We start from the raw sequence: 14,172 nt of genomic DNA on the forward strand, positions 1-14,172 counted from the left end.
TGCCCCGTAAAGCTTGTATTCTGGGTACCCAGTTGATAAACCCCTCCAGGGAGAACCTGTCTTTTAGCATTGGAATTAAAGGAGGAGAGCAAGAGCTTTGCTTTGGAACCACACAGCTCAGGCTGAAATTCAGATACCTTCATTTAGCAGCTGTGTGACCTGAGACCGGAGTTTACAGCCACTCAGGTTCAGTGTCCTCACTTGCACTGCAAGCTGCCGGAAAACAGTGACTTGGTCTCTATGCTTTCAGCTTGTATTCCTTACACCTGAAACAATGACAGGCAGTGATTAGCATGTGACAGGCATTCAAATATTTATTGAATGAAAGAAGAAGGTGGAATAACTACTTTTATAGGGTTCTTGTGAGGATGAAATGAAATAATGAATGTAAATTGTGTAGCACAGTGTCTCCACAGTTACCATTAATTTTCCTTTTTGATCTTCTTGACTCATGCTTTACTCTTTTATATTCAGGTTCTGGTTTAGGATTTTCTTTTGTTTAGTAGGCTGCTTGGTCAGTGTTCCATCCAAGAAACAGAACAGAATGAAGGGAGTTATTGCAAGTAGTCGACTTCCTTAATTGTGAGGGTTGGTTAGGTGATCCCGGGAAGAGAAACAAAGTTGGTTAGGTGAGTCCGGGAAGAGAAACAAACGAATGGCACCACCATCCGGTGATTTAATGGCCATCACATATGTAGGAGAGGGAGCAGAGGAGCACCGAGCCAAATTTTGGAGGTCTGCTTAAGTAATTAAGTCCATTTTTTTGTTGCTGTTGTTTGAAATGAGATCTCAGTGTACTACCCAGGCTGGCCTTGAACTCTTGGGTGCAAGCCATCCTCCTGCCTCAGCCTCCTGATTACAGGCATGTGCCACTGCACCCAGCTCTGCAGTCTGTTTAAGTATTGTCTCAGCTGAGGTACGATGGTGACCATCCATGATTGTAATTATCTAAGTAAAGGACTAAAGATAAGAGGGTAAGTAGGTACCAGACAGTGAGCATACTAGTTCATATCTAGTCACAGGATATAACATGGCAAATCAAAGGACGTATAAGTATCTCAGAAAGGAAGTTTTACATGATGCATGGCTTGAGGCAAGGAGGAATGTGGGGTGTTGGTGGAGGGTGGGGGGTTGAGGTTGAAGATGGAAGTGCTGTTCTGTTCTGTAGAGTCTTATATACTAGGAAACCTTGTTAAGAAGTTTGCATTGTCTCCAAAAAGTAGTGGTGAACCACACAAGAGTTCTAGGGAGGAGAGTAACCGAGGGTGGTCTGATTTGAGTTTTAGAAGGATTATTCTGAAATAGATTTGGGATTTGGGGAGCAGGATTGTAGTACTTGGAAAAACCAAGGCTGGGAGACAGCTAGGCAGCTAGTTAGTAATGACGCTGAACTGAAATAAATATAGTCAATAGAAAGTGAGCAGGTAATGATTGTTTGTTAAAGTGGACAAAGGAAGACTCAAGGATGACCCCCAGGTTTTTAGATGATGGGCCATTCAGGAAGAGAGGGTATAAGAACAGGTTTGAACATCAAGGTGGTTTCAGCTTTTTATATGGGGAGTGTAAAATACTGTGTGACATTCAAGTCTAAGTATTTGGTAGGCTTTGGGATATAAAGTAAGGAGCAAAGGAAAAAAAACTTTAGACTGGATTTCTGGACTGGAAAGTATCAGCTTCTCAGGTAAGTGAAGCCTAGCAAGAGTGCATGGAGCGAGAAGAGGGCCACAGGGGGATGTCGGCCAACAGGGGTCTGCTCTGGGATGTGTGGAGAGAATTTCAACTAGCAGAGGTGGCAGGGGAAAGATGTAGCACAGATGATCCGCAGAGTCAGCATGGAGGAAGTGTTCTCGCCGCAGCTGCTGTGTCACATCTACTGAGTGCAGTGCTCCGAACTCTATCCTGGGGTTCCCCTCTCCCCCACTTTCCAGGCACACCATTTCTCAGGATTCAAACCACGGAAGGGGTAGTTGTAGAGCTGTGCTTATATTCATATGCCAGGCATTCAAAAATATGACTTTCTCAAATAAAAATGTTGATATGGGAATTATGTTACACACTCTGATATTTTGGTGGATTTTTTTTTAACCTCAGAGTTAAAGAAGTTACCAGCTACCTCTTTCTATATGTGCACTGTCTGTTGGTGCTGTACCAATGTTTGAGCTTCCCTGGATCTCATATTCTTTACCTGTGAAACAAGGAGTTTAGATGAGATGATTTTCTGTTCAATTTATGAAGAACAAGAAATGGGAATAATATAAGCTAAGTATCATCTGAGGCAGCTTTAGTATTTTAATGACAGCCATTTCTCTTACTATGATAGAAATTGAGATCCAAGAAAAACAATTGATTTCTTCTTTTGTCTTCCATAATTGCTCAAAATTGGCTATTTAATAACAATCAAAAATCGTATGGGGGCATGTAGCATAGTTTATAACCACTAGGGGTCATTTTCTTCATGAATAGTTAATGCCCTCGAAAAGTTACCTGTGCACACTATTTTGGTTCTGGAATTCTTGGGTTTTATAAGCCTATTTCTTTCTCCAGCCCCAACTAAATATGCTCTGTATATGTTTTTTTTAATGGAAAGGAAAGCAATATTGAGAATTTTGTTGTTATTCTAAGTTTTGCATAATTGGAATAGGTTATCATTGTTACATAGAGGGCCTAACATCTCTGTATTTCTTCCCCAGTGTCATCTTATAATTCAAATTTCAAGTACTGAAAGAATATAAGCCTCTTGAACATCTTCATAGATAAGGAAACAGTTCAACCCTTATTTTGCACAAATAGATTTCTTCTGTTTTTCTCTTAGATTATTTCTAAATAGTCTTTTTTTTAAAGGCCCGATTTCTATAGTAAACTATTAGAAAGAATTGGATAATGGTTTGGGGCCAAAGGAGAAGATAGTGTAAATGGGTCCACCAACAATAAATAAATGCATCACGGGAGACTATCAGGGGAATCAAAAAAATTTCTTTTAACTAGTAAAAGAAACATGGGAGTGATTAATAGATACAAAATAATTTGTATTCTTTTGGAATATGACTTTGATTTTCTTTCCCATGAAATTTTAAAACATTTATGAATTTTCATGTCCACATTAATAAAAGTTTTTAATGATTTTTTTGCATTGCAAAGAATTTTAGGTAAATATTATTTCACTTCTCTAACAATCAGATTTGTTTAAGTGCTTTAAATTTGTTCTTTTTCATTTACTTAAATGTCTATTCGGCAGATTTTCTTTTAATATGTGTAGGAGTATGGAATTAGGCATATGATCCAGAATAATGACAATAAAGACTCACTCATTAAAATTGGTGTTTTACATAGGTAAATGCTCTGTGAAGATATTCTGTTATATATAGAATGACAGTCTTCTTAGATTAAAAGGGCCTGTTACTTTCTTTGAAAGCATTGTGCTAGAAGCTCGTCCTCACCCAACTTCTTTTAGTTTATTCTGGACCTGTGATAGAAAGCTAATAATTTTACTGTTTTTCTAGAGTCACATGCAGAATGCTATTCTTCTCTCTCCCTTTCTCTCTCTCTCTCTCTCTTTCTCCCTCTCTCTCTCTCAGAATGATGCAGCATTATAGCCTTTCCTGATTAGGAATCAATTCCAGATGATTCACATTGCCCATTAAAATGCTAATCCAGATATTTATTTTCATGCAGAGGACACAGAGTAGGTAGAATAATACTTTTTGAATTCATAGAAAATAAAATGGCCCTCCTGAGCACTTTGTTTTCATACTATCCTCAGTTGGTGTCCTTACTATGTTCACCTTAAACTCCCCAACTTTTTATTTTGCTATGCTGGTGATAGAACCCAGAACCTCAAATATGCTAGGCAAGTACTCTACCCCTGAGCAACATCCCAGCACATAACTTTTATTTTCTTATCTTTTTGAGTAAATAGTTGATATGGACTCTAAGTTAATATGTTACTATCTATACATTATCTTTACTTAGACGTCTTCAAATTTGACATTTTACTGAGTATTTATATGCTGTCACATGATACTTTCATCTACATCATCTTTAGGTATACATTTTAAACAACTCTATTGAAACATAAATCACATATCATGCAATTCACACATTTAAAGTGTGCAGTTCAGTGGTTTTGATATATTACATTTTAAAAATCATGGAAAAATATATATAACATAAAATTGCCATTTGATGTTCAATATCTCTAGCAATTAGAGAAACACAAATTAAAACTACACTGAGGTTCCATCTCACTCTAGTTAGAGTGGCAATTATCAAGAATTCAAGTAACAATAAGTGTTGGCAAGGATGTGGGGGAAAAGGCACACTCATACATTGCTGGTGGGACTGCAAATGGGTGCAACCACTCTGAAGAGTAGTATGGAGATTCCTCAGAAAACTTGGAATGGAACCACCATTTGAACCAGTTATACTCCTTGGTTTATACCCAAAGGACTTAAAATCAGCATAGTACAGTGATGTAATCACGTCAGTGTTTATAGCAGCTCAATTCACAATAGCCAAGTTATGGAACCAACCTAGGCACGCACCCTTCTACAGATGAATGGATTATTAAAATATACACACACACACACACACACACACACACACACACACACACAGAGGAATATTACTCAGCCATAAAGAAGAATGAAATTATGGCATTTACCAGTAAATGGATGGAACTGGAGACTAACATGCTAAGTGAAATAAGCCAATTCCAAAACACCAAAACCTGAATGTTCGCCCTGGTATGTGGATGTTAACCCCCAACAAGGGAGGGTGGGGAGAGGAAGAATAGAAATTTATTGGATTAGACAAAAGAGACTGAAGGGAAGGGATAGAGGATGGGGATGGGTGAGACAGTAGAATGAATGGGACATAGCTTTCCTTTGCTCATATATGAATACGTGGCCAGTATAACTCCACATGTATGACCACAAGAATGGGATCCTAATTAGAATAAGTTATACTCCATGTATTTATAATATGTCAAAATACACTCTACTGTCATGTATATCTAAAAAGAAAGAAAAAAAATTGCCACTTGAATCCTTTTAAGAGTACAATTCAATGGCAATTGCATTATTGTACAACTATCACCACTATTTGCATATTTTTCATTACTCCAAATGGAAACTGCAATCATTAGCAATTATTCTGTCCTCCCTCTTTTCAGCTCCTTATAATCTCTAATATATTTCCTGCCTCTGTGAATTGTCCGTTCTAGATATTTCATATAAATGGAATCATATAGTTTTTTGTACTTAATGTATTTCATTTAGTATAATGTTTTCAAGGTTAATCCATGTTGTAACTTTGAATAATTGCATATTGAATATTATTCCATTAAATGTATATACACCACATTGTTTATTCATCTGTGGGATACATTTTTTTATTTGGTGGTGCTTGGGATCAAAGGGCCTTTCCAATGCTAGTCAAATGCTCTACCACTGAGCCACATCCCAGCCCAGATACTTGGGTTTTCCTACCATTGGCATCTATGAATAATGCAACTTATAAAAGTTGATATAGAAGGATCTGTTTGAGTCCTTGCTTTCACTTCTTTTGGGTATATACCTAGAAGTGGAATTATTACATGGTGGTAACATGTTCTGTTCAGGTGTTTGAAGAACCTCCAAACTCTTTTCTGCAGTGCCTATCCCATTTTATATTCCAGTCAGCAGTTTTTCTACATCCTTGTCAACACTTGTTATTTTCTGCTTTTCCTAGTAGGAAAAAGTATGTTTACTTTTAGAACATTTAGCTTCTGAGGTAACTGCAAACTAAGCATTTTACCTTATAACACAGGTAGTCTGTTAGAGCTGTATCGCCCCTGTTTGATAAATTTTATTTTTAATAGTGAGGTCAATCAGTGGCTTATGCTGCAAGTTACCATGCTGTGTCTTATAGGGGGTGTAACAGCAAATAAAAAATAACCCTTTTCCCTCAGATAACTAAAAATATGTGAGTATAAGACACATAGTGTACCTTCCCTAAGATGCACATAGGATTGGAAGTGCTCACAGAAGGGAGAGCACGGTAGCTCAGGCACAGCGGAGGAGCAGCAGTCCTGAGATCTCAAAGGAGAAGTGGGGCTTCAACCAGGTGAAACCGAGTTATCAAAAGAATATCTGACTCGTGTCTATGGGCAGGAGAGTCCAGAGAGGGTTTCTAGAAAATGTTTAATTGAAAAAATTTACACTTAGAGATCCATGTACTTTTTAAAAACTCAAAACAAGAATGAAAAAAATATTTTAAAAGCTCACTTTATTTTCCTAACTTTTATAAAAGTTAAAATAACTTTGATATGACAGGAATCTTATATTAATAGAAATGTGATTTTTTATTTTTTGTACTAGGGCTTGAACCTGGGGCACTCAACCACTGAGCCACATCCCCAGTGCTTTTTTGTATTTTATTTACAGACAGGGTCTCTCTGAGTTGCTTAGGGCCTCACTAAACTGCTGAGGCTGACTTTGAACTCATGAGCTTCCTGAGTCACTGGGATTACAAGTGTGTACCACTGCGCCTGGCTAAATGGCATTTCTTGAAAATGACATTTAATGGAGACATATGTTTGGGTTATTTCACATAAGGCCCTAGTTCTGTACTTTGTGCAGTGTACAGATTTTTGTTGCCATACACAGCCACATTGAGCACACAGGTGCATGAACAGAAACAGGATTCTCTTCTGTGCGTGCATCTACATTTGACTGTGATGCTTTTGCAGATAGTTTAAAATTAATTTATGGGGCTGGGGTTGTGGCTCAGTGGTAGAGTGTTTGCCTAGCATGTGTGAAGCACTGGGTTTGATTCTCAACACCACATATAAATAAATGAATGAATAAAGGTTCATCAATGACTAAAAATATTTTAAAGAATTAATCTATATTAGTTAACCTATTTATATATATATTCTGATTTGATCCATAGGTAAACTCTGAGGAGCAGATAGGACAACACATATTATTGTTTTATGGGATGTAAAGGTAAAATTTCAAATGCTGACCAGTCAGCTAGAAATTAGAATTAGTAGATACCAAATCTAGTTTCCTTCCTGTGATGGTTAAAGAACTAAATATTTAGGTCAATACATTTCTCATAAATAGAAAAGATTACAAGTATTTAGGTTGTTTGTTTTATTTTTTGTTATTGAACTTGAACCCAGGGGCACTTTACCACTGAGCTACATCCTTACTCTGTTTGTTTTTTAGTTTGAGACAGATTCTCCCTAAGTGGCTAAGACTGGACTCAAACTTGTGGTCTTTCTGCTCAGCCCCACAAGTTGCTGGGATTACAGGTGTGTACCGCTGAGACAACCTCATTTTTAAAAAATTACAGTCCTTTAGCCAGGCATGGTGGTGTATACCTGTAATCCCAGTGACTCAGGAGGCTGAGCCGAAGGGGTATAAGTTCAAGGCCCACCTGGGCAACTTAGCAAGACCCTGCCTCAAAATAAAAACTAAAAAGTGCTGGGGGTATAGCTCAGTAGGAGAGTTCCAGGATTCAATCCCGTGTACTGAAAATGAAATGAAATGAAATGAAAATTAAAGTCCTGTAATGTTAAGGCTTTGTCCCTGATTTCCTAAGGAATGTGAATCGTCCCTATATATCCATCTGAAACATAGGAGGGAAATAAGCCTTTTCAGGTGTTGATGGTCACGACTGGCCCTGGAATGAAGAAATCACCTTTTTACATGAGTATAATGGATTTGAGCATTATACACAACACATATGTGGCCTTTTCCTCTAGGTGGCTCTCTGGGTCTATATGGATATAGACTCTTGAGAAGTATGTGGTGTTACTACCTTTCTTTTCCCTCTCTGCTCTGCCAGACTATGGGTTACATTTTAAGTAATTAAAATCTGATGCCTGTGAACACATAACATCAGCTGATTGATTTAATACAAGTTTGAGAAAGGAAATAATGGCAAAGCAAATTAGAAGTAACATTTATTTGTTACATGTTCACAGACTTGGGGAAAGAGGGTAAGAGGCCAGTGGACTTGTACTTATATTACAGTGTGATTGGGTTTAGATGTCAACAAGGTTTATTAAATTTCTTTAATACATGTGTTTTCTAGGATCCACTGTGATCTGTTTCTCCCACATAGGAGTAGTAATTTATCTGTATCTTTAATTTCCATGGAAAACTTGGTTTGAAAAGGAAATGCAAGTAATTCCTTCTAAACTTAGGATAGTGCTAAAGTACTAGAAAAAAGGCATTGTAGCCTTTACCAGTGTATATGTATTTGTTGGTACTCTCTTTCTCTCCCTGACTGTTTGATACTTCGATCCATAATAACATGGCATTCACTTTCACCACTGTATCACAAGTACTTGGTGCTTTTGTTTTTGCTTTTGTGTTTTTGTACTGGGGATTGAACCCAGAGGCACTTTATCATTGAGTCACATCCCCAGCCCTTTATATTTTTTATTTTGAGTCAGGGTCTTGCTAAGTTGCTTAGCGCCTTGCTAAGTTGCTGAGTCTGGCTTTGAACTTGTGATCCTCCTGCCTGAGCCTCCTGAGTCTCTGGGATTATAGGCATGTGCCACCATGCCTGACTATCTATGTATTTTTATCTTTTACCCAGACAGATTTACATTCTTTAGCATGGTTTCTTCCCTTGGTAGTAATAAGAAGAACCTGGCTGTTATTTCCATTTCTCTTCTAGTCATTCCTCCTTGTTTTTGATGTGTTTTAAATACTTTTTGGATGTTTTTTAAATCTTAATAGGTTTCTGTATTTGACTTTCTTTTCTTTCTACTTTGTGTTCTCTAAAGACAGTTTCATGGAGACCAAGATTTCAGCTACCATTTATATGGTTCCTTAGTTCCTTCGGGCTACTCCAACAAAAAAAAAAAAAAAAATTCTCACTTTTCTGGAGGCTGGGAAATATAAGATCAAAGTACAGTAGAGGAGATTCAGTGCCTGGTTGAGGCCTGCTTCCTGGTTCGTAAATCACCCTCTTCCGTGTCTTTATGTGGTGGAGGGACAGGAGAATTCTCAGGGTCTTTTTTATAGAGCACTAATCCATTCATGAGGGCTTTACCTTCATGACCTAATCATCACCCAAAACACCTACTACCTTCTGCTACCATCCTATTGGGGATTGGGATTTCAGTATAAGAATTCAGAAAGAGAGAACACAGATCTTCAGTTCATAATATATGCCAGTGGTTTCTAAGTTCATATCCTTAGTCCATTCCTCTCCTGAGCTCCAAACCTAATCTTCACTCGCCTGCTGTAGTAGGCCTAAAGTAGGCATTCAGTAGACACTTGTGGAATGAATGAATATTTAGAATTTATCATTTTCCTTCCCCCAAATCAACCTATCCTCTCTGAGCTCTAAATTCTTGAAACTACTTCCTGGTATCTGTGGTTGACTTGAGCTGTCTTGGACTTATTCTACTTTTTCTTATTCTGCATCCACTTGGGTGTACTTAGCCCTTCCCTAAAACCTGCTTTGACTGCATTTTGGGGAGCCTTCTAATTTAGGTCCAGTCACAGTGCAGTTTAATTACTGGTTCACTTATTGCTCACCCCCAGAGATTTTAGGCATATAATGAATGCTTTTTTAAATTTACTTTATTAGTTTCTTTTTCAGATTTGTGTTAAGTGGTTCATGATATGTACTGATGGGCTTTGTAGTTTGATCATGCAGCTTAAAACATATTATTATAGGAAAGTTTTGAACCCTGCTCATGAAAATAAACTCCAAGATTTTAGTAATGGATCAGTATGGACAGACAATTCCCCAGAGCGTTTCTTCATAAATCCTTTAGGACTTGACCATACACAAAATGTTCAGTGATACAGAGTGGATAGCATCAGTGTGTTTATAGTGCTTTGTTCACTAAATGATAAAATGGTCTCATTAGATTATAATAGTGCTGTGTATGTGACCAAAACAGGAATAGATAAGGTATTGTTCTCTTAACATCATCTGGGGTAGTAAATTAAGGTCAGATTGTCTCTTGTTATGTTGAAACCATTCTGTTCCGATGTTGTTAATATCTTAATTAACCCAGTACAAAGGAAAACATAGCTTTTATTCTTGGTTAAGAAATTGTTCTTTAAATTATTTTTGGTTCAAATTGGCATCATCATGCCTTCTGCTTGGGGAAAAAATTGAAAATCCTGTTTTAGGAAAAAATTTAAATATTCATGCCAGCATTGTTCCCAACCTTAGGAATCCTGACTAGAATCTAGTCCTTTATCTCTGAATAACATTGAGATTAATTTAAGGCTGCTGGAAATGTGTAGATTGCTGCTCATCTTCTCCACTTTTTTGTGCCTCCGTAGGTACATGGACTGTATCGCACAACAGGTGCTAGTTTTGAGAAGGCCCAACAAGAGTTTGCAACAGGTGTGATGTCCAACAAAACTGTCCAGACCGCAGCTGCAAACGCAGCTTCCACCGCAGCAACGAGCGCAGCTCAGAATGCCTTCAAGGGTAACCAGATTTAGAGAACCTCCCACAATACACTGTTACCTTTTGACTGTACTTTTCTCTCCAGCTACTGTATTTACAAATATTTTTATGTTGGAAACACACAATACACACAGCATGGATAGCTCCCGTTCACACGTGCATGGGCTAAACTCAGAAAAATGTCCTTGTCTTATTACTTTACCTAATAGTTTCTTAATATTTCAATGCCCCTTGCAGAAAAAAAAATATTACATGCTAAATAAATATTCTCCATATTTTTTGGGGGATGATGTTCAGCAAATTATTTCAGTGGTGACACACTGAAATTAATATGGTACTTACGATGAAAAAAGCACTTAGCACTAATTGTAGTTCTTTCAAGAATCTTTAGAGATAAGGATTACACCTCAGTATAGTAAAGCAATGTTTTGTTCTTTTTCCCCTATTTATATTGAAAGAAGCAGGCCAGCAGAGACTTATGGATTTTTAAATTGGCTTGCTCGTTACTAGTTTCAGTCACCAGTGAAGAGCCTGTGTGCTTTGTGGTAGATAATGTATATTTTATCTTCCTTTTATTTTATTTTTTGAGAGTAGTTGATATTTTGATAACAGTCTCTTATCTTGCATGGGTACTATGTTTCTTAAATTAAAAGAATTAGTATTTTGGGTTCTGTACTGCTTATAGTTGTAGAAGCAAAGGTTGTTTATGGAATACTAGAAATGATTTTCTGTAATAGCTTCTTTTACATAAAAATTTATTGGGATACAATATGAGACTTTAAAATACTATGCAGTGCATTATCCAAAAAAGAAGGTAGTTAATGCAATAGAATGTAGTGACAATAATTCCTTTTATTTTATCTTTTAATTTTCAGTGTTCATATAGTAAAGTTTTACTGTATGGAGACTTTAGTACATTCTTGTGGCTACTCTTTTTAATTGGACTGAGATTGTGTTTGGCAGCTTATTTTTGGGGTGTGTGTGTGTGGGTGTGTGTGTGTGTATGATTTTTGACAGAGGTATTAAAAGGCTAGCCTAACCCTCGTCTAAAAAGAACATACAGTATTTAAGGGATTTTTCTTTTAGCCTCTTATTTCTAGTGGCATTAAAAATAAAAAGACCCTAGCATTTCTAATATACTTGAATCCCTAAATCACCTAAGTCTTTCACTTTTTGAGACAGACTGAATTCATTTAAAAATTTCAGCAATAGAAAAAAAACAAAACATTGCACCAAACAAGTAATACAAATACAGTCAATGCATTAATTGTGAGCATAATCACATTTAAATTGTTACTATGCAGCATAGAACTTCATTCTTATGGTATTACATGGGTTCAAACTTTGAATCATTTTTAATACAGATTAAATGAATCAAAAGCATTTGTAAGTGATGCTACTGTGTTTTGAAAGTCTTCAGCTAATTTTAGATTCTAGAATGACAGGTAATGATTTATTCAACTTGATTTTAAGTAAGGATGGTCTATTGGACTATGTTATTTGAGATAGAAAATTCCCCCTTTTTTTTAAAAAAAAAGCATATATGGTTAAATCACTTTTATTCTTTTCCTAAATCTGGAATTAAAGTAATTTCCTGCTGGGGATGGGATGCCAAGTTCTTACTATTTATGAAGAAACTCTGTGTGATACTAGGTAATGCAGATACATCCAGATGGTGTTTACATTTGATTTATTTGGTACTTTATTGAGTAATAATATAGTTGGAAGATATTTCTTCTATTCTGAAGAAAATGAGATTCAGAGTATGAATTTAAAGCTGTTTTTATAAGTATTTCTGATCAATGATAATCTTCACCTACATTTTCAGCCAACTCAGCAGTTCTATTTTTTTAGAGCCTATAATCTTAGTGAAAATGTTTCATCAGTGTGCTTTTATTGAGGGTGGATTTTACAGATGTTCAAAACACTAACCACAGAATACAAGAGCACTTAGAGCCACCATTAGCTTATATCCCAAGTCCATATTTGTTTGTCTCTGAACTACAAATAAAAGTTGTCAGATAATTTTGGAAAATAGTTATGCTTCCCTTCTGAATTGGAATGTTTCTCTTATGTAAATCCCCAGGTAGCATTATTAAATGACAAAGAATAATTATAACCCACAATATCATTTTGTGAGTAAGTGGAGGAAATCCTATTTTAAAGCCACTTTTGGGGTTAATACACGTTCAAGAGAGAAAATTATGGTTTTGAAAACACTGCATTAAGATGATGGCAGTGCCTACAGTTTGATCAGGTATGAAACAGCTTTAAATTCTTATATTCAAGATTCTGTTAATAATCAGTAAACAATTCCATTTTCACTCAGCAAAAGATTGGCATTTATTAGTGTTTTATATTTAATGCTAAAAATCGCCAAGTATCCCAGTCCTAAAATGGTCTTCACATAGTAGGCACCCAGGTCATTTTTCAGTTTGCAATATTAAATCATGGCTGTTTTATTTCAAACTAAAGTTTAAACACTGGAAAAATCATTGCTCAGTGACTTGTAGTTTGGAACTTGGACTCTTTGTCTAGGGACGTGTGTATATTTTGTCAGGTAGTAATACTGCGCTGCCATCATGGTGACTGTCATGGTTCTGTATAAATGCCCTTCATCTGTCCCTCTAATGTTGCATGTTTTAAGTGGTTTGGAAGTTTTGTATATTTATTGTATTAACGCAGAGTGTCATAAAATAAAATACTGTTTACTGGATGTTTGTTTGCATAATTTAAACACTATATTAGCAATTCAAAGGCAGAAATTATAGGTTTAATGTATATAGAAATTTCACTTTTGACTTTTAAAAATCTGTATATAATCTTTCATGTGCTAAACAGAATAATACAAAAGATTTAGTTAAAAATTGTTAGTAGCATAAAATGCCATTTTTTTCCTGTTGCATTAGACCTTTGTTTTTTAGTTGTCAATGTAACTTTATTTTATTTATTAATACATGGTGCTGAGAATTGAATCCAGTGCCTCATACATGCTAGGCAAGCACTCTACCACTGAGCCACAACCCCAGCCCTGCATTAGACCTTTATAGGTAGTAGAACATGAGCTTTACTTTAATACTAAATATTTTGACCACTGTAAGGTCAAAATATACAGATTATCTAGAAGTTAGATGCAAAATGGAAAACTAATTTGTGGCCCACATTTTTCGTTATGAGTTAAATGGGTGCCTCTGTACCAGTACTATATTGCTTTAATTGTGTTGTTTTCTAAAATTGCTATTTTATGTACTGATCAAAATACCTATATGTGTATTGGGTTTTTCACTTGGTTAGCTAAAGAAGATGTAAAAGTATTATCTAAACTCATGTTCATGGTGTATGTGATTTTGAGAAATACATGCTGAATTAAAATAGGAATAGTGCTTTTTATTTTCTGAGTGTTATCTAAAAATGAATTTCGATTTTCACAATTTACTAGAAAAATATCTTATTCTGTAATTCATGTTGACATGATGTAGGGTTTGCATTTTAAAGGGATTTATATTGTTAGGTTAGTTGTTTCTGTAAATCATCTATAATAACATAATAATGCTTCTATACTCATTGCTGTATCTTTTTCTGAAAACACTGACATTAACATCTAATTCTTTATATTTTTTGTTCAAAGCTATGTTTAGCATGACTTTATCTAAAGAACTGATTATATTTTGGGCATTTTACCCCTGCTATGTATAGCTTAGAATTACTATGGCTATCATAAGCCATTTCACCATATCT

At 35.9% G+C, this 14,172-nt stretch overlaps 1 protein-coding gene across 2 annotated transcripts in view; it reads left to right on the top strand.

The window, feature by feature from the left end:
* The window catches only part of Scamp1 (secretory carrier membrane protein 1), a 115,957-nt gene extending 102,807 nt beyond the window's left edge, over nt 1–13,150 (top strand). For both annotated transcript variants that reach the window (XM_047556503.1, XM_047556504.1), the window contains one exon: nt 10,305–13,150. In XM_047556503.1, coding sequence (XP_047412459.1) covers nt 10,305–10,469 — 165 coding nt within the window. In that variant the 3' untranslated portion in view covers nt 10,470–13,150. The remainder of the gene's footprint in view (nt 1–10,304) is intronic.
* The last annotated feature ends 1,022 nt before the right edge of the window (nt 13,151–14,172 follow it).

This window comes from Sciurus carolinensis, chromosome 6, assembly GCF_902686445.1.
Source record: "Sciurus carolinensis chromosome 6, mSciCar1.2, whole genome shotgun sequence".
Lineage (NCBI taxonomy): Eukaryota > Metazoa > Chordata > Mammalia > Rodentia > Sciuridae > Sciurus > Sciurus carolinensis.